General features: G+C 37.4%; 2 protein-coding genes across 2 annotated transcripts; one reads left to right on the top strand and one right to left on the bottom strand.

The window, feature by feature from the left end:
* Window positions 1–9,680: 9,680 nt before the first annotated feature.
* LOC115219110 (aldehyde dehydrogenase, dimeric NADP-preferring-like) lies at window positions 9,681–11,678 on the bottom strand. Its single transcript, XM_029789184.2, has one exon. It carries the CDS (start codon window positions 11,640–11,642, stop codon window positions 10,155–10,157), a length of 1,488 nt encoding a protein of 495 aa, XP_029645044.1. The 5' UTR covers window positions 11,643–11,678; the 3' UTR covers window positions 9,681–10,154.
* A 71-nt stretch (window positions 11,679–11,749) lies between these two features.
* On the top strand, window positions 11,750–27,521 carry LOC115219502 (RNA/RNP complex-1-interacting phosphatase homolog). Its single transcript, XM_029789677.2, has 10 exons — window positions 11,750–11,881; window positions 12,601–12,676; window positions 14,848–14,879; window positions 15,392–15,479; window positions 15,959–16,041; window positions 18,079–18,125; window positions 20,438–20,498; window positions 23,664–23,710; window positions 25,117–25,177; window positions 26,921–27,521. Exons 1-10 carry the CDS (start codon window positions 11,862–11,864, stop codon window positions 27,369–27,371), a joined length of 966 nt encoding a protein of 321 aa, XP_029645537.1. The 5' UTR covers window positions 11,750–11,861; the 3' UTR covers window positions 27,372–27,521.
* Window positions 27,522–27,716: the final 195 nt, after the last annotated feature.

Genomic DNA, 27,716 nt, shown 5'->3' with positions numbered 1-27,716 from the left:
TATATAAACCATACGATATTACATTCTATACACTCAATCAACAGTCTGTACAAACTGAAAACACTAGAAAAACCAGCAAAAAAAATCTAGCTAGCACCATGAGTTCTTAATTAACCAGATAAACATTCCTGTTGTTTTTCAAGGAAGAATTTACCAAAATCTCAGTGATGAGAATTTCTGTACATTTTTGGCGATGTTATATCTTAAAATACAAAACAGCATCCAACATTATCACTCTTCTTTTCTTCCTCTTCACCCTCATCATCACCACAGCTACTGCCACCACCAACTCCACCACTATCACCATCACTACCTATTTCTTTACTATTCACAAGGGGCTAAACACCGAGAGGACAAACAAGGACAGACAAACGGATTAAGTCGATTATATCGACCCCAATGCATAGCTGGTACTTATTTAATCGACCCCGAAAGGATGAAAGGCAAAGTTGACCTCGGTGGAATTTGAACTCAGAATGTAGCAGCAGACGAAATACCGCTAAGCATTTCGCCCGGTGTGCTAATGATTCTGCCAGCTCGCCACCTTAACCACCATCACTACCACCAACATCATTTTGATCAGGACTTAGGTGCTACACAACAATAACAGTCAAGAGATCCACAAAGCCACATTTGAAGTGCTGTGTGGTTAAAGACGTTTGCTTCTCAACTACACAGGTTTGGATTCAGTCCCACTACATGGCACATTGGGCAAGTGTTTTCTCCAACCAAAGTTTTGTGAGTGGGTTTGGTAGATAGAAAGTGAAAGAAGCTCACCATATATATATATATATATATATATATATATATATATCTCATCATCATCATCGTTTAACGTCCGTTTTCCATGCTAGCATAGGTTGGATGATTTGACTGAGGACTGGTGAACCAGATGGCTGCGTCAGGCTCCAATCTGATCTGGCAGAATTTCTACAGCTGGATGCCCTTCCTAACACCAACCACTCCGAGAGTGTAGTGGGTGCTTTTAAAGTGCCACTGGCACGAGGGCCAGTCTGGCGGTACTGGCAACGGCCATGCTCGAAAATGGTGTTTTTTACATGCCATCTGCACTGATATATATATGGGAAAAAGTCAAATAGTTTTATAAAAAACATTCCAGTACTGGTTTCAGTCATTGAGACTTTTTCAACTGTAAGTATGGAAAACAATTGAATTTTGGAAAAATTAAAAGAAAAGTATTTTAAAAGAATATTGCATAGTATTCAAATACAAGGGGCATTTTTCTTGTTTCTGCCTGTCTGTCTCTCTTGTTTAGTTTACCTTGAACCCAGAAGAGTAAACAAGAGAGACAGAGACAGGCAGAAACAAAGAAAATGCCCCTTGTATTTGAATACTATGCAAATATTCTTTTAAAATACTTTTCTTTTAATTTTTCCAAAATTTAATTGTTTTCCATACTTACAGTAGAAAAGGTCTCAATGACTGAAACCGGTACTGAAATTTGATTTGGTAAATCAACATTTACCAAGGCTTTGGTCAGCTTGGGCACTGTTATTGAAGACCTTGCTCAAGGTGCTGTGCAGTGGAACTGAAACCAAGACCTCCTGGTGAGGAAACTTCTCAACCACAAAGCTACATCTGTACCGGATGCTTTTTATGTGACACCAGTGAGGTTACCATGTAACTCACAAGACAATATCCCTCAATTGAGGTGATGCAGTATTGAGTAATGGGTAAAGGTGTAGTATTGCATAAGGTATTGAGTAAGGTGAGGTCGACTTTGCCTTTCATCCTTTCGGGGTCGATAAATTAAGTACCAGTTACGCACTGGGGTCAATGTAGTCAATTTAATACCCATGTCTGTCCTTGTTTGTCCCCTCTGTGTTTAGCCCCTTGTAGGTAATAAAGAAATAGGTATTGAGTAAGGTGAAGGTTTGTGGCTCAGTGGTTAGGGTATTCGACTCACAGTCATAAGGTCATGAGTTCAATTCCCAGCGACACGTTGTGTCCTTGAGCAAGACACTTTATTTCACTTTGCTCCAGTCCACTCAGCTAGTAACAATGAGTACTATCTGCATTTCGTAACCGACGGTGTGCCAGTGCTGAGTATTGAGTGGTGTGGCTTTGTGCCAAGTGACAAGAAGTTCAAGCATGATAGAAATACAGGTACAGTTGTCTTGCTGAGGGGGAGATTCAGGGTTTCTTTGGACACTAAAACTCTGCTTGTGAAGACCTGTGAAGACCTGTTGAGGCAAGTGAAATCAATCAAAATCAAATTCGATGACTTGCATCCGTACCAGCAGGGTGCAAAGAGCACCATACAAGCGTGACCATTGACAGAGCGGCTAACTAGCTTCCGTGCCAGTGGCACTTAAAAGGCACCATTCGAGTATGATCGTTAACAGCGTTGCCTTACTGCCAACAGCACCATCCGAGCATAATCGTTGCCAGAGCAGCCAACTGGCTTCCATGCCAGTGGCACGTAAATGGGCACCAGTTGAGCGTGATCGTTACCAACGTCGCCTTACTGGCACCTGTGCTGGTGGCATGTTTAAAAAGATTCGAGCGAGGTCGTCGCCAGTACCACCTGACTGGCCCTCGTGCCGGTGGCACGTAAAAAGCACCCACTACACTCTTGGAGTGGTTGGCGTTAAGGGCATCCAGCTGTAGAAACTCTGCCAAATCAAGATTGGAGCCTGGTGCAGCCATCTGGTTCACCAGCCCTCAGTCAAAATTGTCCAACTCATGCTAGCATGGAAAGCAGACGTTAAACGATGATGATGATGATGTTTCATGGTGCACTCTCTAGTTTTAGAAAGATAGATAAGTAAGTCCATAAGAGTGTGGAAGGAGGATGACAGACTGATAGAGGGGAATGCAATGAGTGGTGAACACAGGTAGAAGCAGGATTAGTTGTGTGACAATTTCCAAATTCCCAACTTGTCTTCAAAATATAGCTTTGTTTTATTAACATTTAAACTGGTCATATCTGACCCAAATATTTTACCAGTTTTATGATCAAACCAGCCAAGACTTATCTCTCAAACCTACCATACAATGTCATTCTAAAAATCCAACAATCACTTTATTGAACTCGCAAAGGTATGAGACAATGCATGATTAATTCAAAACAATGTGAATAAATAAGCTTTACATTTGATTGCTAACAGGTTAAAAGAAAAAGCATGTGCCAAAATAGTCTTCCCCTTTTATCAACATCACTTAAAAGAAAAAGCCAAAAAAATCTTTCCAGTATCTAACTATGACATAAAAAGAACCATGACTAAAAATAGACATCACTTATCTTTTTAAGCTTAACTAAGATCGATCTTTCTAACTGCTTGGCTGCTATCTCCCAAAGCAAATGTCATATGACCTATTTACTTTTGTTTAATAATTTGGCATTAGTTTGTGACACAATGGCAATGAGTTATTTAGGACACCAATTGAATCATCTAAATTTTTGAGTATGATGGCAATACATGTGACTTAATAAAATTAACCAAAAACAAGTACATAAATAAATAAATAAAATAAAAAGATATACTGGAACTGGAAATACGAGAAAGGGTGAATGGCAAAGTTGACCTAAGTGGAATTTGAACTCAGAACGTAGCAGTAGGCGAAATACCGCTAAGCATTTCGCCCGGTGTGCTAACGAGTCTGCCAGCTCGCCGCCTTCATCTCCACCCCAATAGCAGTGAGAAGGGATATGGTCTGGGGAGGGCCAAATGCAATTTATCACTAATAGTTGAGGGAATGAAACAATAGATCAAAGTAGCAGTTGCAGGAATTAACAATTAGGCATGGCTGTGTGGTTAAGAAGCTTGTTTTGCAACCATGTGCCCCACAACATAGCCCTTGGGGCAAGTGTCTTCTACTACAGGGTAGGTGTGAGAAACTAGATCTGGCCAGTTTGAACATAAAACAGAATATTTGGGATGGATATGGCCAGTTTAAATGCTAAAGAGTGCTTTTAGATTAATTATGACCAACACACACACACACATACACAGAGGTGTGAAGTTTGCTCATAATGTGAGCTTCAACCTTTTTCATAATTTTCATTTTTCATGAACTAATAAGCACAGGAGTGGCTATGTGGTAAGTAGTTTGCTTACCAATCACATGGTTCCGGGTTCATTTCCACTGCGTGGCACCTTGGGCAAGTGTCTTCTACTATAGCCTCGGGCCAACCAAAGCCTTGTGAGTAGATTTGGTAGAAGGAAACTGAAAGAAGCCTGTCGTGTGTTTGTGTGTGTATATATATATACATATGTGTGTGTGTGTGTATATATGTTTGTGTGTCTATGTTTGTCCCCCCAACATCGCTTGACAACAGATGTTGGTGTGTTTACATCCCTGTAACTTAGCAGTTCGGCAAAAGAGTCCGATAGAATAAGTACTAGGCTTACAAAGAATAAGTCCTGGGGTCGATTTGCTCGACTAAATGCAGTGCTCCAGCATGGCCACAGTCAAATGACTGAAACAAGTGAAAGAGTAAAGAGTAAAAGAGTAATAGTTTTTCTTACAGTGAAACATTTACACCATTTTCAAGTATTAATTCAATTTCTGCAGATTGTGAACTAGCTGTGATCTATCGATCATTTCAGGTGAGTTGGTTGCCCACACCAATTCTCCTCTTTGTCTCTAAGTGTTCCTGTCATCCACAACATTTCTGGGTTCTATTTGTAACTCAACATCATGAGAAAGTCCATCAATGTATGTCATTTTTGGTCTTCTAACATGAGAATTCCCTTGGCTCATGATCCACAATAGAAACTCATTCACAATTTAACCTTTGCTTTAATATCAGTGGTGGAGGCGCAATGACCCAGTGGTTAGGGCAACAGACTCACGATTGGAGGATCGCAGTTTCAATTTCCAGACCAGGCGTTGTGTGCTTATTGAGCAAAAACACCTAAAAGCTCCACGAGGCTCCGGCAGGGGGTGGTGGAGACCCCTGTTGTACTCTTTCGTCACAACTTTCTCTCACTCTCCCTTCCTGTTTCTTGACTAACACTGTGATGGACTGGTGTCCCGTCCAGCTGGGGGGGGGGGAACACATACGCCACAGAAACAGGGAAACCGGGCCCATGAGCCTGGCCAGGTTTGAAAAGGGCGACGTTTATCGTTAATAGCAGTGACCAGCATATTTTGTCATACACTCTTGAATTATTGATATGTTGGGGATATTTCTATAAAGCTCTGCCTTCTTTGGATGCCGTTTCCATTTGATGAAGACAACATGCAACATGTGTGTGTAGGTCCCATCAATCTTTCTTTTGTCAGAGCCCAAGCTAATGAACCATAAAGAAGAATTGATTCTACTATGGCTCTGAAGAACTTGCTTTTCATTTGGTCAGGCAGTGTCATCATCTTTATTATTTAACATCCATTCTCCATGCTGGCATGGGTTGGTAGAAGTTGGCCAACTGAAGCGTTGCTCTGCTTCCTATTGTCAGTTTCGGCATGGTTTCTACAGCTGGATGTCCTTCCTAATGCCAACCACTTTACAGTGCGCTGGCTGCTTTATATGTGTCACCAGCACAAGTAGACTTCCAAATTATTTTTTCAGAGCATGCTATGCTTTTACAATGCAGATGGATAAATCTCACCTCATCAATTAGCAGAAATAAAATCCATTAAAAAGGACTTTGACATAATGTACTTGTTTTCAGGTTAAAATAAATATGAAGATAAAGCTTACTTGGAAAAGGATGCGTGGCGTTCAATCATATAATAATATAAATAATATATAAATATATGCATATATACATACCTACATTTATATGTATATATACATGCATATATGGGTACAGGACATCAAAACTACGTTGAACACAATGAGAAATGAAAACTTAAAAACAAAAACATAGAAACGAACTTTTTTTCAAACAATGAAAAAACAGCAATATTCTCCTTCTTCAGTTGTCCTTGTTTCATCTACTCCGCGTTCCCACACAAACATTTTAATAATAATAATAATAAACTAAACATAATGATATCATTCTTTTACCTTTAACCTATTTTCCATAATTCATATAGTTGTGATAATTTGATTATCAATTCAATTAAATGTTACTCTGATAATTTTGATTTTTTTTTTTTTTGTTCAACTGTTTTCAGTCAATTGTATTTCATTGACTGTTCTCAATAAATTGCTACCATTTTTTTTTTCTTAGTAGCTTGCTTAGTCAGGTTGACCCAGAGCCCAAACAGCAGCAGCAGTGACACAGGGCTTAAAATCCTCGATGTCAACATTCAGGTTTTCATTTATTATTATTTCATTGGAATTCCCTCCCAGCAAAGTAACCAGTGGTAAAACAGTCTTTGGCAGAATTTCACAAAGATTTTCTGAAAATTCCAAGAAATATAAAAAGTCAAGGGGTTATATATGGGGTACTTAAACCAGAATTCCGTCACCTGCCTGCCTCAGCCAGTGGTTCTCAACCGGTGTTTATGTGGCCCCCTGAGGATCCATAACAAAATAGTAAATTCAGGATCCATGATAGTATTTTAAGGGCCCCTGGAAACATCTTGCTTTCAATGCATGTGTAATGCTATGTTTGAGTTGGCAGTTACCAATTGTAACGGTAGATGCATTAATTCGTTTTGAGTTGTTCTATGGATGATGATGATGATGATGCGGATGTCAAAGAATGACTGGTCGAAGTTGATGCTGACTCCAAATTTTATTTACCATTATTAATATATAGCAACACACGACGTCGGGATGGTATAACACAAAAACAATAGAGAGAATTATCCTATCTTGGATGTTGTTGCTGTTTTTATGTTGACCTCCTACTTAGATGCTAAATGAGGGTCAGAAGAAGATAAAGTAAATATAAGTGTAGGAAGTTGATTTAAATAGCAGTGGAGAGAGAGAATGACGTTTGTTAGAAAGGGAAGATGAGCTATAGTGAGCAAATAATGTACAAACGTGGTGATGAAGTAAAGACACTATATCATAGTTGTCATTCTAGCTGTGAGCCTTCTCTCACCAACTGAATTCTGCAAGTGGTCGTCTCTTTTTCACCAACTGATTTTTCCTTACGGAATTTTACTATTTACTAGCAGTATCGTCCGGCGTTGCTCGGGTTTGTTTCGACCCTTTAGAATTGGAATTTTTGAAAAGTAAAAATTTTGCATTATGTAGCTTGTTATTCTCTTTAAGTGAACATTTTTCTGGTTGAAATACACCGAAAAATGTCGACACAGCAGTAAAAAAAAATCGTGAAAAACAGGGATTTTCATAGAAAAAAAAGTACCTTTTTGATGTAAATAATTTTTGGTCTTAACATGGTCCGATTTGAATTTTATCTTCTACGGAATTAAGAGCAAGCCTTCTTCTATCATACTCTCAATGTTGGTCAACTTGCGCCGCAGGGTCTCGGAGGAGATAGTGTTAGTTGAAGGCTACCAAACCTGCCACACACAGACAACTTCAGCTTTATATATATATAGATAACAATGTCTCTAGGCACTCCGTCGCATACGACGACAAGGGTTCCAGTTGATCCGATCGGGAAATTAATGTTCGAGTTGGCAGTTACCAATTGTAATGTGCAAGTGGTTGAGCGCTCAACAGACATTCGGGGATATTCAGCGTGACACGGCTGGCCCTTTGAATTACAGGCACAACAGAAACACGAAGTAAGAGTGAGAGAAAGTTGTGGTGAAAGAGTACTGCAGGGTTCGCCACCATTCCCTGCCGGAGCCTCATGGAGCTTTCGCTCAATAAACACTAACAACACCCAATCTGAGAATCGAAACCGCAATCCTATGACCGCGAGTCCGCTGCCCTAACCACTGGGCCATTGCTCCTCCACATTTATAACAATGTAAGCTAACTAGAAAGAGGGGTAGGTTAAACTAAAGCTTTGACCCGAGTCAAAAAAACAAAAAAAAACAACAGAGAACAGATGTTCGTAGGTTGTCAACTGTTATCTCAATTCAACTCGCCATTGCATACAGAAGGTTAGGAGGGAAGTGGAAAAGACAAACTGGCTTGGTAAAGTCATGTGTTCAATCTAACTGTCGTCAACTATTATTTTTCAGTGAGAAAAGTGTTTTTGAAAAAGTCACTACACATGTATTGGTATATATTGCAAAGAAACAGATAGGCTTCTTTTCCTAATGTTTTACACAGTTCAACCTACAAAAGTCAATGTGTGAAAACAATAAGATCGCCGAATAAAATAATAATCAAAGGGGTCCATAAAAGAAAAAATGGTTTGAGAACCCCTAGTCTAGTCAACTTGTCGAAGTGAGGTGACGGTAAACTGAAGAGATGCCTCGGAGGAAAGAAGGGATCACACACACACACACGCACAGAGTAATGCCACTGAAATGTAAATTTTGCTGTCAAATTTGACATCTCTTGAGTTTACCGTCATCTCACTTCGACAAGTTGACTAGAATAGGGGTTCTCAAACCATTTTTTCTTTTATGGACCCCTTTGATTATTGTTTTATTCTGGCGGACCTCCATAGCAAAACTAGTTTGATAGAAACTTCTTTCAAAATTCCTATATTGTTTTCACACATTAACTTTCAATATGTATGAAAGCTTATGCTTAATAATAGTAAACTAATCCTTATATGAGACATGCCTTTCGCAAAGCATTAATTATGAAAGAAAATTTCAGAAATTAACAAAATAAATAAAAGATCGAAGTAACTTAATTGCGTTAATCAAGAAGTAATTGAAAATATCGAAATCTTAATGAAAAACAAAAAAAATGGTATGCCTCTGGGTTGAATGCTATTTTATTATCAGTTAACCCTTATAAAGACATATTTTATTATCAATTAACCCTTATAAGCGCAGGAGTAAATTTAGCATCCAACAACTTTTCATCTATTTCGCTAATCTCAAACGAATTGTGTAGCTTTCTTCCCAATTAGTACAATTTTAGCAGTGGATATACAAAGAACTAAGTTTATTGTGTCTTTTCCATTTAGTTTTTTCGTTTTTTACTATCTGTTATAAAATTTTATTTCTGGTTCAGTTCGATCACCAAGTATAATTTAACGTAGTCCTCCTCCTAAGAAAAACTTTCTCATGCGCTTTTTTTTTTTGTAACCAGTTTTTCGAACGCGTGTAAAAGTAAGGTTTAAGAAAGTAACAAGAATTTTTTAAAATTTCATCGGGTCATTTTAAAGGTTAAAGGTTACAATGTGTGTCAGACTTTCGAAATAAGCAACTCGAGTTAACCCTTTTTTTATAAAATTTAGTCTTTCAGTTTAAACATCGGAGATTACAATTCGTAAAATATGTAAATAAACTTCTAAAATTTAAATTTTACTTACATTTCTACTAGCCCCTTTCATTCTTTGTTGCTTTGGAATATAAAACTAATTGCAAACTTCATTATTCTCCTTTCTTTTTCCCTCTGAATGTTTTAACCATGAGAAAAAGAAAATTAAAGAATTCAATACTTCATTACGAAACTTCGCCTTAAGAATTAAAATAGGAAAAGAAAAAACGATGAATAGAGAAAAAAGATCATTGAATGTATGTAATGAGAATGGAAAATGTTAAAATTACAAACTTACCCAAGTTATATATGTATATATATATTCCTGGAAATAATTGACAGAGACAAAATAAAGAAAAAATACCATTTTATTGTTGTTTCTTTTTTTTTTGCTTTTAATTTTTTGTGAGTGAGAGACAGAAAAGGGTTCAATATAAATGTAGTTTATATAAAAGAAGTTCAATATAAATGTACACAGCTTTATTTAAACCATCGCTGGTTTGTGTGTCTTTAATTAAAGTTGAAATAACATACATATGTATGTATCGCTGCATGGATGTATTTGTATGAAAGCTTATGCTTATACTTATATGAGACATGCCTTTCGCAAAACATTAATTATGAAAGAAAACTTCAGAAATTAATAAAATACAGAAGAAAAAAAAGTTGAGAAAGTTAGCTACTTGCTATTTAATGAATCGTCTTTCTCTCCAGAATCATCTGCTCGCCTCACTTATCCATTACAAGAAACTACATAAACAAACTAAAAGTCTGAATATTCTATTTCCCCATCTAGTTTAGATGAAAAATGTAAATACATTGCTATTGCCTGAGCCAGTGTTACTAAATTAATTGGGAGATAGGTAGTATTGCAGTAATAATTTCCTAAACAGAAAATAAAATTCCATGGGATTTCTTTTTTGGTATATTATTGGAATTTGGTTATAATGTGGTCCTTATTCGTCATAATAAGCATAACAGCACTAAATAGCACCAATCCAAGTAGAGAGAACGGCAGCCAAGACTTACTTTTAACAGATTTCCTTGATAGTCTTCTCAGCCAGGTCATGTTTTTCTCGGTATACGGAGGATAACGGAGGTCGTTAACGGATTCTAAGGCTTGAGATTTCCACATGATTGATTTCATGTGAGAGAACGTATCGAATGAGTGTTTGCCATGGTAGGCACCCATACCACTTTCACCCACGCCACCAAATGGTAGGGTCTCCATGGATATCTGCATCAAGGTATCGTTAACACAAACGCCACCACTTGAAGTTTCCGAAAGGAATTTGTTCACCACTTTGCTATCATTAGAAAATACATAGAGAGCAAGTGGTTTTGGTCTGCTGTTTATATAATCGATGGCTGCCTGAACGTTTTCCATGGGTAGAATGGGTAAAACGGGACCGAATATTTCGCCCTCCATAACCTGGTCAGTGGGTTTTACGTCCGTCAAAACTGTTGGTGCTATGAATTTATCCGCTTCGTTCATATCGCCCCCAAAGGCAGGTTTTTGGCCCTCAAGTAGTTTTTTTATACGAAGAAAGTGTTGGTTGTTAATAATGCGACAGTAATACTCTGATTTAGAAACATCGGTGCCAAAAAACTTCGTTACACTATTTTTCAGTGCTTCCACAAGTTTTTGCTGCAAATCAGGAGAACATAATACGAAGTCAGGAGCAATACAGGTTTGTCCAGAATTCGCACATTTGCCCCACATGATTCGATTGGCAACAGTAGGTAAGTCACTGGTTTTATCAACATAAACAGGGCTCTTACCACCTAATTCCAGAGTGACAGGGGTTAAATGTTTGGCGGCAGCAGTCATGATGATCTTACCGACTGAAGTGCTACCTGTATAGAAAATGTAATCAAAACGTTCTTTGAGTAGCTCCGTTGTTTCTGGGATACCGCCCAACATCACTTTCAAGCACCGATCGTCCAAATAATTAGGCATCAACTTACTTATCAGGTTCGAGGTACACTCTGATATTTCTGAGGGTTTGAGGATGACACAGTTTCCAGCTGAGATGGCCCCTATCACTGGCATTATAGCGAGGTGAAAAGGGTAGTTCCAGGCGCCCAAGACGAGAGATACCCCTAACGGTTCAGGTTTTATCATGCAAGTATCCAAACTGTTTATTAAAGTTTTCTTGACATAGGTCGGTTTCATCCATTCAGATAGGTTATTCAGGTGGTTGACGACTTCGTTTCTGGTAATATCCACTTCCATCAACTGACTCTCGAACTCTGACTTATTCAAATCATCTTTTAGGGCAGCTGCTATATCAGAGAAGTTGTCATCAATCAGTTTTAGCAAAGCTAGTAGTTGACTGCGACGCCATTCATACGATTTAGTTATTCCTTCTCGGAATGATTTCCGTAAACCTGCAACAACTGAAGCAGCTGACATGTTGGTGAAGTGACTTACTAATCTCAAGCAAACACTGAACAGAACACCGACTGTTCAGGGTGGATGTTTATTATATATCTATGACGATGTCGCCCACGCCCACGCCAATATCAGCTACCGGTTGGTAACGCGCGTGTACCGTGTTTACTTCCGTTTCGCTGTCCCATCATGTCCAATTGACTCTTCCGTATCACTTGTGTTGAAAGATCATCCACCACGATGCCTGGTATACCAGATAGGTAAGGTCGATATATTACTGTTGATTATTAGATATAGATACGTATGGACAAATTGAAAAGGGACTTTCTCTATATAATACCTAAACTATTGAAAGATAGACAGTAGAGAGAGAACGCATCCTTCTGTACCATAAGTGGATCTTGAAAAGTTGTTCGTAACCGTTCCAGTTCCTTCATCTAGTTTGTTTGTTTTTTTTACTTTGTAAACATAACCTATCGTTACTGTTAGTCGCTTTAGTTGATTGTTTTGTAATGGAATTATTGATATTGTTTATTTATTTTCAGAAAGTTATCTTCGACTTACGCAATTTCGAAATAATTTCGTAAGAAATTTGCTTGGTCAGTTAATGTAAGCTTTATTTAAAAAATCCTGTTAGTTTTCAGTGTCTTCTATATATGACAGATTGTTTCAGATTCATAGTTCCTAAGAACGTTAACGCGATTATAAGAAATCACTGTTGTGCTGCTACTAGAAATCGAAACCTGCTCTCAATATATGACGATTTCTTAGCGCAGCCCGAGTCAAACTCACCTTGTGAATTCACAATTGGAATGGTTAGATTAAATACAGTAAGGCTTTACCATTTAAATTTCACCCGTTTACACATACAGTCATGTATTGAGTAACTTGCCACTACTATAACCCGGAACTAAATCAGTAAGTAACAAAATGAAAGTAACTGAAAACTTTTATCCAGATTTCTAAAACCTCTTTTCAGATGGGAAATTTATTCAAAAATTGGTAAAATTATTGAAGGTACTCGCTTCCTTGCCTGTAAGACACCCTTGAAGTCTGTGAGTATATATTTTATGCTTTCCTTTATTTATTTTTTTTCATTACTATTTTGGTATTCTGTCGATTTGTGATCACATACTGAAAGTAGAAATATTGACGCAGTTCGGCTTTTCCGAGCTGACGTGTCGAGTAGGAAACATCCCACTTTTTTTTTCCTTCTTCCAATGATTTTTTTTCGCATTCCTGTTTGCAACAGCGAAAATGTTGATTTTTTTTTTTTCACAAAAAAGGGGAAAAGAAAGAAGAGCGTTTCTCAAATTCTCTTCCACTCTCAATTTTTTGTTTAACTTTTATTTTTTTTTCAAAAATGTTTTAGGAGGATTCCACGTTTATTAACAGAAATTACAATTCAAAAAATGAAAACGAGAAAACTTTTACAAAATTTCAATGATGATAGTTCACAATGATTCAATTTGTTTGCATAAACAGAAAGACTACATCCGCCCCCTTTTTTTTTTCTCATAAAAGTTAATTGTTTTCTCTAGATTCATATGTTTGAATGTATTTATGGTGAGTAAATAATGATAAATTGCAACTATGACTCTGTTGCTGTTTAACTCCAAGTTGCTAGTTACCGAATGGACACTGTCAGAAACATTCAAGGCAGTCTAGAGTGGAGTAAAAGCCTACAGAATTGGTTCCTAGAGCAGTGGAAGAATGTTATTTTCTTGAACAAGTCATCCTTTACCTTATTTCCGACCACTGGCAGAGTATACATGTGGATACAGCCAAAAGAAGCATTTGACCATGTCTGTCTTCTTCCACCTATTAAGCATGGAGAAGGTTCTGTGATAATTGGGGGGGGGGGAGCTAAATCTTGGAAATCTGCTGGCCCTATGGTTTGGGGCTCAGTCCCACTGTGTGGTACCTTGGGCAAATGTCTTCTACTACAGCTTTGGGCCAACCAAAATCTTGTGAGTCAGTTTGGTAGATAGAAACCTGTTGTATATGTTTGTGTGTGTATATATATATATATATATATATATATATATACAAATATATGTATGTATACAAATATATGTATGTATACAAATATATGTATGTATACAAATATATGTATGTATACAAATATATGTATGTATATAAATATATGTATGTATATATATGTGTGTGTGTTATATTACCTTCCAAGCAAGGTAATTTTTCCTTATGGCTAGCCATGGTCTCACAGTATATTAGAAATAAATGACACTGCTTGTATAACAATGACAATCATTTACAGCTTTCACATGATGTGAAGACGAGACCCAAATATATACACACTCAGACACATGAATTTTAATATGAGAAAATGGATTGAACAGACTTTATTACAAATCACTACAATAGTCTCAATGCATCATCATCAGCTATTGCTGAATGTTACATATATTACATGTAATATTGTATTAATAATATGATTCAATGTTAGCTGTTTATGTGCATATCTTTGGGTGTGTGCATGCATACAACTATTGTTGAATCATATTAATACAGTATTGCATATAATAATGCATGTAACATTTAGTAATTAAAAGATATAATAAGGTGTACTGGGTGCTTTTACATGGTGCCACAAAGGCTTTTTTATGTGGCACCACACAGGAACTTTTACATGGAACTGCACAGGCACTTTTACTTGTTGCCACACTGGTGCTATTACATAGCACCACATGGATGCTTTTACGTGGTACCACCACAAGTACTTTACACCACCAGAAGGAATTGATCTTGACACTTCTGCTGCGGAGTACGTGTCTTCTTGTGTATGGCAAGTTGCCAAGTATAAATATATATATATATATATATATATATAAAATGTGATGGGCTTCTTTCAGTTTCTATTTGTTAAATCTACTCAGAAGGCTTTGGTTGGCCTGGGGCAATAGTAGAAGACACTTGCCCAAGGTGTCATGCAATGGGACTGAACTCAGAACCATGTGGCTGAACAGCAAACTTCTTGCCATACAGCCACATGTGCACTTCTGATGGCTGTATTTTTTTTTTTTCTAAACCTTGTTATATAAATAGAGTCGGGAATAAGAATGATATGAAGAACAAGTTGACTTTGTTTTGGGGTTATTACCAATTCTTCAGATGTCTTCTTCGTCAATGGCTCTTTGTGCCTGCTTATTAAATACATGCCTTTAAATTTATTTGCATACTTTGATTCGATTTTGTTATCTTTCAGAATCTGACTGTTTCTCTTGCTGATGAGATGAGGTGAGGTGTAATTCCAGTCTGTGTATATATTTATAAAGATGTCACTACCATTTATATATACCATCATTAAACTGTCCTTATCACCATTATCATGTATAAATTGTTATTATCAAACACCATCAGTTATAAATTACCATTAACACTATTATCATATATAAGCTGTCATTATTATTAAGTTTACCCCCAAGACAGTGACTTAGCAGAATTGTTAGCATGCCCGAAAAAATGCTTAGTATCATTTCATCCATCTCAAATGTTCTGAGTTCAAATTCTGCTGTGGTCAACTTTGCCTTTCAACCTTTCAGGGTTGATAAAATAAGCACCAGACGAGTACTACTACACCTTTATATTTATATAAAGCCACTCTTTATATTTTCTATTTCACACAATGAAAAGTTGTTTGGGAAATGGAGGATTTCTGTGTTTAATACTTAATTTTTGCCTTTATTTTTATTCATTAATTTTTGCCTTTATTTTTATTCATTTATTTTCTTTTTTTTTTGTATGTAAAGATTTACGCCAAATGACTTGATTGAGGCAGTGCCACAAGTTGGTCTTGTTGTTGATTTCACTAACACTGGAAGATACTACAACCCGAATGTAAGTAGTTATTTAATTCTTAAAGCCATGCAGTGCTTTCCCTACAGAAATCTCCCAATCTTGTTTAAAAAACTAGAGATTTTGATGAAAGGCAATCATCATCATCATCGTCATTATTTAGCATCCATTTTCCAGGCTAGCATGGGTTACACAGTTTGACTGGAACTGGGAACCCGGAGAGCTGCACCAGGTTCTAGTCTGTTTTGGCATGGTTTCTACAGCTGGATGCTCTTCCTAATGCCAACCACTCCACAGAGTGTACTGGGTGCCTTTTATGTATCATCAACACTGGCCATAGTAGAAGACACTTACCCAAGGTGCCATGCAGTGGGACTGAACCCGGAACCATGTGGTTCGAAAGCAAGCTAATAACCACACAGCCACTCCTACGCCTATGTATAACTTTATTATATTTTTTGTATGTATTCATTGATTCGCTTTGTATTGGTTGATATTTCTGTAGCATTTAAATTTTTCAGGATTTCAAATGTAAAGAAGGAATAGATTATATGAAAATCTACACAGAAGGAAGAGTAATTCCAAAGAGATCAGTTATATCATCGTACGTATATCTGTTATCTTTTACTCGTTTCAGTCATTAGACTGCAGCCATGCTGGAGCAGCACTTTGGATTGGCTCCAGTACTTTGTTTTTTGGCCTGGTATATGTACTGTTGGTCTCTTACCAAACCACTCAGTTATGGGGATGTAAATACACTAACACTGTTTGTCACACACATTATATATATATATATATGTATATTATATATATATATATATATATATATATATATATAAATATATAAATAGATGATTGTATTTTTCCCTTGTTAACAATTAACACAGAAAAAATAGACAAATGGTTACCAGGGTAGCAAAAAATCACACAAGTAAAGAGGTTGTAACTCCTTGTTTTTAAAGGTAGAAACTTCGGGTTTACGTGGAATTTTTTGTATAATATATAAATAAAGAAATGGAGTTTAACGCAGGTATAATTTAAATACTTTTACTTCTGACACATGTTTCGAAGATTTCACTGATATTATTCCAAGGAATAAATGGTGTAAAACAATGTAATCTTCACTCCAGGGAAATGAAGAAATGATACTCATCAATAAGACATTTTAACAGAATATGATGGATATGTATAGTGATTTACTGAATGCTATTAATATTGTTTGAAAAAACGTTATATGATATAACGTCAGAAGTAGCCTATAGAAAGAGGAACATGTCGAAAGTAAAAGTATTTGAATTATACCTGCGTTAAACTCCATTTATAAATATATATATATATATATATTATATATATATATATATATAAATATATAAATAGATGATTGTATTTTTCCCTTGTTAACAATTAACACAGAAAAAATAGACAAATGGTTACCAGGGTAGCAAAAAATCACACAAGTAAAGAGGTTGTAACTCCTTGTTTTTAAAGGTAGAAACTTCGGGTTTACGTGGAATTTTTTGTATAATATATAAATAAAGAAATGGAGTTTAACGCAGGTATAATTTAAATACTTTTACTTCTGACACATGTTTCGAAGATTTCACTGATATTATTCCAAAGGAATAAATGGTGTAAAACAATGTAATCTTCACTCCAGGGAAATGAAGAAATGATACTCATCAATAAGACATTTTAACAGAATATGATGGATATGTATAGTGATTTACTGAATGCTATTAATATTGTTTGAAAAAACGTTATATGATATAACGTCAGAAGTAGCCTATAGAAAGAGGAAACATGTCGAAAGTAAAAGTATTTGAATTATACCTGCGTTAAACTCCATTTATAAATATATATATATATATATACATTGGCCTGCTCGCTTAGCCAGCGGGGTGGCATCATTTGAAGGCTAAAACAATGCAAAGTGCATTGTGACCAGCGATGTGTAGCAGCATCTGATGGCCTGGTCGGTCACGGTGATATATATATATATACATACAATAATAAATGCAAAATTCTGCCTATCTGTCCATCAGGGACCCCTGTATCTCAGTCTATATTTGCTCTATATAGGCGTATTATACCTTTTTGGAATCAGGATGATCCCAGGATTGAAAATCTGCCCTTCATTTGGTTCTTGAATATCTGTCATTGGGACCAGGTCAAGACAAGGATTTGTTATATGCTGTTGAAAACTCAAATTTTAAAAGAACTCCAAAAATTTGTGAACTTAAAATATAAGCATTTACAGTGGCCATATCTGGCCTAAATATTCTATCTGTTTTATGTACAAGCTGGTCAGATCTGGCCTTTCACACCTACCTTGCAATGTCATTGGGAAAACAAACAATCACATCATTAAAATCTTAACATTATGAGATAAAGCATGATTAATTCAACACAATTTGAATAAGCAAATAGAACTTTTGACAAAGTAATCTGAACACTAAAGGGTTAAAGTAATATCATATTTGTAGGGTACAAATACATACTTGATTATTATTATTGTTCCCTTTAGTTTTGCGCTGCAGGCCCAATTAGCCCTCCACAGGAGCAAGCTTAAAAGTTCGTACACAGATAAACCTGCACCTATATATATAGTTTTACCTCTTTTTATTTTTTTCCTATATTCCAGATTCTTTAAAACTGTTGATGCCTTTTTGAAGGATAATTCTAAGAAGAGTAAGTTAACATGTTTGTTTGTTTTTACCCAACTTTATATTTCATTCCTTCAAGTTCCTTGTAGTTCTGAATGATGTATCTGTAATGTATTGGGGTAGAAGAAATTCAATCAGCTAGGTCTCACCGAGGAAATAACTAGAGACCGAGACCTTTAGAAGTATGCTGTGCGTGAGAAGACCCGGCAGGACAAGTGAGGCCATAATCCCATGGCCTATACCTGGGATGTAGCCAGCCCACTTATGCATTCCTTTCCTTCTTGGGACACAAAACTTCACTTGTGAAGACCTGTCGAGGCAAGCAAAAATCAAAATCATAATCTATCAATGGAATTTGTGGCCGTGATACCAGTGCCGGTGGCATGTAAGAGAACCATCCGAACGTGGCCGTAGCCAGTGCCGCCCGACTGGCCTCCATGCCAGTGGCACATAAAAAGCACCATCCGACCGTGGCTGTTGCCAGCTTCGTCTGGTCCCTGTGCTGGTGGCACGTAAAAAGCACCCACTACACTCACGGAGTGGTTGGCGTTAGGAAGGGCATCCAGCTGTAGAAACACTGCCAGATCAGACTGGGCCTGGTGCAGCCTTCTGGCTTTCCAGACCCCAGTTGAACCATCCAACCCATGCCAGCATGGAAAGCGGACGTTAAACGATGATGATGATGATGATGATACCCACCCTCTACCCAGACTTGATCTTGAGCATAGAGAAGAAAACAATTTCTTTGCAGTTTGTGGATTAATCCCTGGTTAGCTCTGGTAAATGAGACCAGTGATCATAAGCATTCCAGCTGTGACCAACTTGATATAATTGTGATTGCGTTATTCATTATATCTTTTCTGTTTGTAAGGTGGTTGGGTGTAATTTTAAAGGGGATATGGTTGCTCTTTCTAGCAAGTTAAGTGACCATATAGAGGTTCCCTCATAGGCTTGACTCTGGTGTTTTGTTGATATTAAGAAAAAGATTCATTGCAACTATTCTTTTGTGTGTGAGGGTTGACAACATGAAGGGTAGTTGAGCATAGAGAATTTACCTCAAAAAATTTACCCTGACTCATGAGAAAATACACAAGTAGACAGTTGATGATGATGATGAGTGGCTGTGTGGTAAGTAGCTTATTTACCAACCACATGATTCTGGGTTCAGTCCCACTGCGTGGCACCTTGGGCAAGTGTCTTCTACTATAGCCTCGGGTCGACCAAAGCCTTGTGAGTAGATTTGGTTGACGGAAACTGAAAGAAGCTTGTTGTATATATGTATATATATATGTGTGTGTGTCTGTGTTTGCCCCCCACCCCCACCCCAACATCGCTTGACAACCAATGCTGGTGTGTTTATGTTGCCATAACTTAGTGGTTCGGCAAAAGAGACCAAATGAATAAGCACTAGGCTTACAAAGACACAGTCAAATGACTGAAACAAGTAAAAGAGTATACGTATATATATGCCGCACCCTGGCCTGCAAGAGCACTATGCTGGTGCCATATAAAAAGGATTTGAGCCAACACCACATAAAAGTGCTTGTGTCAGTCCCATGTTAATAGCGCCCCGAATACACTGCAAAATGGTTGGTGTAAGGAAGGGTATTGAGCTATAAAATCTAAGCCAAATCAGACTGGAATCAGACTGGAAATGAGTACAGTGGGCAACAATGATGATGATGTTATATATATAAGGATGATGATGATGATATATATGCATATATTATATACTAGCATATCGCCCGGCGTTGCTCGGGTTTGTTTCGATTTTACATTTTGCATTATGTAGCTTGTTATTCTCTTTAAGTGAACATTTTTCTGGTTGAAATACACTGAAAAATGGCAACACAGCAGTCAAAAAATTGTAAAAAATAGGGATTTTCATAGAAAAAAAGCACTTTTTTTTATGTAAATAATTTTTGGTGTTAACATGGTCTGATTTGAAGTTTTTCTTCTATGTAAGGAATAGCAAACCTTCTTCTATCATACTTTCAATTTTTGTCAACTTGTGCTGCAGGGTTTTGGAGGAGATTGTGTTAGTTAAAGACTACCAAACCTGCCATACACAGACAACTTCAGCTTTATATATAGAGAGACGTGTATATTCTATGTGAAGTTACTTTTGAGTGTTAATTGTAACATATTACTGAGTACAACCTGTTCCATGGTTGGGCCATTAGTGTCTAAACTGGCATCACCACTAAGCTCTTCTTTGGGAGTAGGGTGTCTTCTCGACACCCTGCTGGATGGAAGACAAGACCCATGAGAGTGTGTGTCATTGAAGAAACATTGGAATATGTTAATTGGAGTTTGCATATTTGTTTTATTTTTCAGATAAAATCATTGTTGCCCACTGTACTCATGGACTCAACAGAACTGGATATTTTATATGTCGGTAAGATAAGCCTTGTGAATTTTTTTTATCTTGTGGTATATGTGCGTATATGTAGAATATGTAATTATACTATTTTCTATATTCCTGGTATGGCAACTGCGGGAGAAATACCTAGCCAAAGATAAACCCCTATACTTGACTTTGTTGACTTGGAGAAAGCTTTTGATAGTGTCCTCCGATATCTTATCTGGTGGGTGATGCAGAAACTGGGGATTGACGAGTGGTTAATAAGAGCTGTACAGGGATGCCGTTAAGAAGGTAAGGGTTAGCATTGAGCATAGTGAAGAATTTGGGGTAGAAGTAGGGGCTCATCAAGGTAGAAGTAGGGGTTCACCCTCAGCCCCCTCTTATTTATCATAGTCTTCCAGGCAATAACAGAGGAATTCAAGACAGGTTGTTCCTGGGAGCTCCTCTATACTGATGACCTTGCTCTCATAGCGGAATCACTACCAGAACTAGAGAAGAAATTTCAGGTGTGGAAGCAATGTTTAGAATTGAAGGGCCTTAGAGTCAATGTTGCAAAAACTAAAGTCCTAGTAAGTAGGAAGACAACACATTACAAACCCATTCAGGTAGATGGCCCTGCTCGATCTGTAGAAAAGGTGTCGGTAAAAACTCCATAAGATGTACCCTGTGTGAGCTGTGGACACATAAGAGGTGCAGCAACATCAAAGGAAAGTTAACCAGGAAGATAGCTTTTGTGTGTGGCAGATGCACGGGCAATAAACACTGTAGATGCTCAGAGAACTGATTCCATCACATGCCAGTGAGGGGAAACTAGAAGTAGTTGATAGCTTCTGCTACCTAGGTGACCAAGTCTGTAGTGGGGGTGGATGCTCGGAGAGCATTGCCACTAGAATAAGAATAGCTTGGGCAAAGTTCAGAAAGCTCCTACCTCTACTGGTGACAAAGGGCCTCTTGCTCAGAGTGAAAGGTAGATTGTATGATGCATGTGTGTGAGGCAATGGCGAAAGACTGAGATCTCTGGAGATATGCTGTGATTGAGAAAACCCAGCAAGTAAAGTGAGATCACAGCCATAGCCTACACCAGTGTCACATAACCAGCCCATTCTGTGCTTGAGGAGACCCATTGAGTCAAGTAACATCAAAGTTCAAATCAAATCACAATCAAATGGAAAGTGTAGTTGTGGCTGATGCCAGTGCTGCCTGGCTGGCTCCCGTGCTGGTGGCATGCAATAAGCACCATGCATGCATGGGTTATTGCCAGTGCCGCCTGACTGGCTCCCCATGCACCATTCGAACGTGACCAATGCCAGTGCTGCCTGACTGGCTTCAGTGCCAGTGGGACATAAAAAGCACCCACTATACTCTCGGAGTGGTTGGCATCCAGCTGTAGAAACACTGCCAGATCAGATTGGAGCGTGGTGCGGCCTCCTGGCTTGCCAGTCCCCAGTCAAACCATCCAACCTATGCCAACATGGAAAATGGATGTTAAACAATGATGATGATGATGAATTCCAGGTTCAGTCCCACTGCATGGCACCTTGGGCAAGTGTCTTCTACTATAGCCTCGGGCCGACCAAAGCCTTGTGAGTGGATTTGGTAGACAGAAACTGAAAGAAGCCCGTCGTATATGTGTATGTATATGTATATATATATATATATATAAGTGTGTGTGTATATATTTGTGTGTCTGTGTTTGTCCCCCTAGCATTGCTTGACAACAGATGCTGGTGTGTTTATGTCCCCGTCACTTAGCGGTTCAGCAAAATAGACCGATAGAATATGTACTGAGCTTACAAAAAATAAGTCCCGGGGTCGAGTTGCTTGATTAAAGGCGGTGCTCCAGCATGGCCGCAGTCAAATGACTGAAACAAGTAAAGAGTACGTACACAGATACCTATGCATACATACATCGTGTTCGTCCGTCAGACCGACTAGGTCCAAACACACATATACACATGCACATGTGTGTGTAAGCGGGTGGGGGGAGTGGTGCATTCTAAAAGTTGGATTATAAATTTCCAAAGGAACACTCATCATGTTTAGAGAACATTAGAGAACTTCTATCTTCATACGTCCCCCTTTCTACATCGCAATTAATATACTATGCATCTGATACCAACAGAGTTGCCTCCCTTGAAATATCTCCCACAGCATACGCTTCGTATGTTTATTTTTATTTAACGTTTTCTTTTTCAAATTAGCGTGGCTTAGAATGGCAGTTAATTGAGGTAAGAGTTTTATAAGTGGACACTTTTCCGGTCTCCAACCTTTTTGCAGATATGAAAGTTTTTTTTAGCTAGGACAATTCGAAAGAACCCGCCTGGGATCTTTAACTTTTGACCGACAGATTTTAAAAAATAATTTTTTGTAACTAAAAAATTTTAAACTTCGTATACAGGTAGAATGTGTCACATAAAACATCTTTTACTCTTGGCGTTGTTGAGAAAATTCTGTACTTTGGAAGTTATTTCTTGTTAAAGTCGTCGTATTTCAGTAATTTCAACCAATCAATGACGTATTTAGCTGAATAAAATTACTGCCATTGTTTGTCAACAACAAACTGGAAATGTGAACGTTTGTAACTGTAGCTCAGCATAGGTTGTAAGTGAACACATACACTTAGGATGGGCTTCTTTGGTCACCCTTTGTGCTCGCCCAAACTCTTATTAACAGTCAAAATATTTCTCAAAGTAAAGGAATATATATCTATATGTATATATATATATGTACCTGTATACATTTATATGTATGTATATGTTTACCTGTGTTCATATATATGTATGTATATATGTACAAAGTAAGATAGGGGTTATGAATGTAACCCACTATGGGATATCAGTTATCCAATATACTGCTGGTAAAGTACCCAAATTCTTGATACATAAATGCTTTTAATTGCAATGCAATTAATTCATCTATTGTATTAAATGGGTGATGGTAAAAAATATTTTTACCGTAAATTCATAATACAAATAAGAAAATGGAGAAACAAATTCATCAAAACAAGTTTTGTTTGACTTTGATGTTCCTATTTGTATAATTAATAAATAATGTAAAATTGTAATATCCGTAAGTTGATGAACGAGATGAATTTGTTTCTCCATTTTCTTATTTGTATTATGTATATGTTATATATTTATATATGTAAGTACATAGGTATGTATGTATGTTTATATCAAAGGTAACTCTACATTTCAGATACATGATCACTAAAATGAATTTTCCACCCCAAGTTGCAATTGATGGTAAGTAATTTTTTTGTCCATAAGTTTAGCATCATTTAGTTTATGTTTAACCGTGCTTATTGATTGATAACTCACATCCTTCTGTAGGCTTTGTATTGTCTCTTGTTTGAGGAAAGTCACTAAATTTTGCTTCTTTCACAAGACATGTAACTACCATTTTTATTCAAAATATTTAATTTCGAAGATGTTTCTTCAAGTGTTTTACCATTTTATTTCCAAATTCTTTGAAACGACTCGTACCAAAGTGTTGGTATTTAAACTTAAAATTGAGAAGGCCAGGGAAATCTGAAATCATGTGATCTAGCTGTCTTGGCAGTGATGATAGCAGGTGATTTATCTCCCCTCTTGTAATTTAAACAAGAGTGCTTATATGCACCAAAAACCAATATAAGAGTGGCAACTATCGCAGTATTTTGTGTCCTAATACAATGCCCACTTTTAAGTGGAGATGAATATTACATTTTGGCATTCATGCTGCTTCTATCACTAATAATGAAATTAAAATCTTGTCCCGCTCAAAGAATCTGTCTTAGTAACCTTACCAGTGCTGGTGCCATGTAAAAAGCATTCAGGCCACACTGTAAAGTAGTTGGCATTTGGAACGGCATCCAGCTGTAAAAACCATAGCAAAACAGCCCTCACTGGTGCTGGTGTCACATAAAAAGCACTCAGTTCACTCTAGTTCACTCTGGTTGATGTTGGGAAGAGCACCGAGATAGACTGTGAAGCCTGGCGGAGTCTTCTGCCTGGACAGCTTTTGTCAAACTTTCCAGCCATGCCAGCATAGAAAACTGATGTTGATGATGATGAGGATGAATATGTTGATGAAATTTCATAACATGAATGATTGTATGATATTTCAGTTGATCAACACCAGTATTGGTTTTGGCATGGCTGTAGGTGCAGCCATAGCTGTGCGGTGAAGAAGCTCACTTTGCAACCATGTGGTTTCTGGTTCAATTGGGCAAATGACTTGTATCATAGCTCTAGGTTGATCAATGCCTTGTGAATGAATTTAGATTCCTAACTACTCCCACATTTTGTGGTGCAGTTTAACCAAAACCGGGTATCTTATAGTCGTGATTCATATCGAGCCCTTCTGGGTATTAGCGCGCATCTACAATGAGTCTACAATTTAAAAAAAAATTTACCATCAATTTTTCCCATTTTTAATGCATTTTTGGCATATATAAGGGAAGTAACTCTCTAAAAATTTATTATTAAATCTCAGAACATAAAAAGCTACAGTAACAACCCCCCCCCTTTGTGGTTAGCCATATTGAGATGGCTATTATACTTTACATCTCTAAAAGTGCTTATATAGTTATTTCCCTTACAAACCCAAGCAACGCCGGGCGATACTGCTAGTATATGATAAATTAATGATAAATTTTTGTCTTTTTTAGAATTTGATAAAGCTCGAGGACATAAGATGGAAAGAGAAAATTATATAACTGATCTATTACGGTAAGCTGATTGTATTACGATTTTCTAATTTTGGAACTTTGTTTCTTAAACAATAATAGAATCTCCAGTTCCTCTCCTTCCATTAAAATGTCATTTCTCTAAAATTCTGTTATTTAGCGCTGTATTTTAGTGAAGTGGGTCTAATTCTTCTTGTGCTATGGGGGCTTGTGGGCCTCAGTTACACTGGGAGCTATACCTTTGGAGTGTGAGCTCTTGATAAGGCCTTCTGTGCAGGACAGGTCAAAATCTAGAGACCAGATATATGTGGTCTGTCTTTTCTCAGAGATAAAGCTGACTTTGTATAGGGCCAAAAAACCTATTTAGAACAAAGCAGTGATAGAGTTCAGTAGTAAATTAAACTCAGTGCTAGTGTTGTAAACATTATCAGCTACACATACTTATTTCTTTACTACCCACAAGGGGCTAAACACAAAGAGGACAAACAAACGGATTAAGTTGATTATATCAACCCCAGTGCATAACTGGTACTCATTTAATTGACCCCAAAAGGATGAAAGGCAAAGTCGAACTCGGCAGAATTTGAACTCAGAACGTAGCGGCAGAGGAAATACCTATTTCTTTACTACCCACAAGGGGCTAAACACAGAGAGGACAAACAAAGGGGTTAAGTTGATTATATCGACCCCCATGCGTAACTGGCTCTCATTTAATTGACCCCGAAAGGATGAAAGGCAAAGTCGACCTCGGCGGAATTTGAACTCAGAATGTAACGGCAGACGAAATACCGCTAAGCATTTCGCCTGGCATGCTAACGTTTCTGCCAGCTAAACCGCCTTCAAACTTGATGTATGTGTTTTGTTTGTTTGCCAGTTTGTTGCAGTAAAGCCCTTGAAGGATGACTCTCTTATTGCACTGTGTGTTAAAACACCTTTTAGGTGTTTTAACAACTCATCCCAGATCCCATCCAGGAGTGGTATGCCATGATGATGCATACATAAGATTAAATTCAGTAACAAATTAAAAGGGGAATGAGATCTAAGGTGAGTTATCTCATCTGTCTCCATAAACAGTGCAGTGGTTTGGGCGAGCTGGCAGAATCTTTTGCACGCCGGGCGAAATGCTTACTGGTATTTTGTCTGCCGCTACGTTCTGAGTTCAAATTCCGCCGAGGTCGACTTTGCCTTTCATCCTTTCAGAGTCGATTAAATAAGTACCAGTTACGCACTGGGGTTGATGTAATCAACTCAATCCGTTTGTCTGTCCTTGTTTGTCCTCTCTGTGTTTAGCCCCTTGTGGGTAGTAAAGAAATAGGTATTTCGTTGCCACTATGTTCTGAGTTCAAATTCCGCCGAGGTCGACTTTGCCTTTCATCCTTTCAGGGTCGATTAAATAAGTACCAGTTATGCACTGGGGTCGATGTAATCGACTTAATCCATTTGTCTGTCCTTGTTTGTCCTCTCTGTGTTTAGCCCCTTGTGGGTAGTAAAGAAATAGGTATATAATAATAATAATAACAATAACAATAGCAACAACAACGATGAAAAATACCTTAGGAATGAGAACCCAGGTTCAAATTTCCCCAAGACACCTGATGAAGGCTGGAGGGTATATCAGTCGAAACATTGTGTTAACAACAAACAAGATGAGGACAGATATCCGTTAAATGTAAATAATGTATATATGTAGATGTTTCTAAGTGTTTAATTCAAAATAATATTTTTCTCACCATTTATATGTTTTTCATTACTTTATGATTTTTTATTCTATTTTTTATTTTTATAGACTTGTTCCAAGAAAATTTGATTTTTCACTATCCAACAGCAAATCAAAAGAGTCTAGTCAGCTTCCTTTACCAAATTCCAAGATAAAAAAGCAGAAAAGCAAAAAACGGCAACAACAAGATGGTGACAATTTTTCTAATAATGCCCTTCACTCACAAGATGTCCCAAATTACTCTCATCAAACAGCGCCTTATCAACAAGAACCCTATCTGCAATTGCCTTATCAACAGAGACCCTATCAACAGAGACCTTATCAACAGAATTGTTATCGGTATAATCCCTATAAATATGCACCTCATGAGCAAAAACCCTATTTCTCCAATCTGAGACGCCAATTTGGTATGTACGACTTTGATGAGCAACCCAGTCAGCAAGGATATCAGGGTCATAAGGAGCCTCATCACAGAAGATTTTCACATAAAGACCGGAGGCAGAAAAAGAATGATTATTGACTACTGAGGTTGTTGTTGCATTTGCTAGTATACACACACACACACGCACACACACATACATGTTCATGTTTATGCAAATACACGCACACAGACACACACATGTACACATGTATCTATCTCTATAAACATATTTTTTATATATACATATATATATATATATGTATATTTGTCTATTTATTAATCTATCTATCTATTCATATATGATGATGATGATGATATATACACACGTGTTTGTATCTATCTGTCTATGTCTGTGTATATACATATATAGAGAGAGAGAGACAGAGGGAAAATTGTACGTCTATAGATTTATATACATTTATTTTATGCCTGCATATTTTCTTA

This window comes from Octopus sinensis, linkage group LG14 (assembly GCF_006345805.1).
Source record: "Octopus sinensis linkage group LG14, ASM634580v1, whole genome shotgun sequence".
NCBI lineage: Eukaryota > Metazoa > Mollusca > Cephalopoda > Octopoda > Octopodidae > Octopus > Octopus sinensis.
The sequence above is the reverse complement of the archived record's forward strand: the minus strand, read 5'-3'. Positions and strand labels throughout refer to the sequence as shown.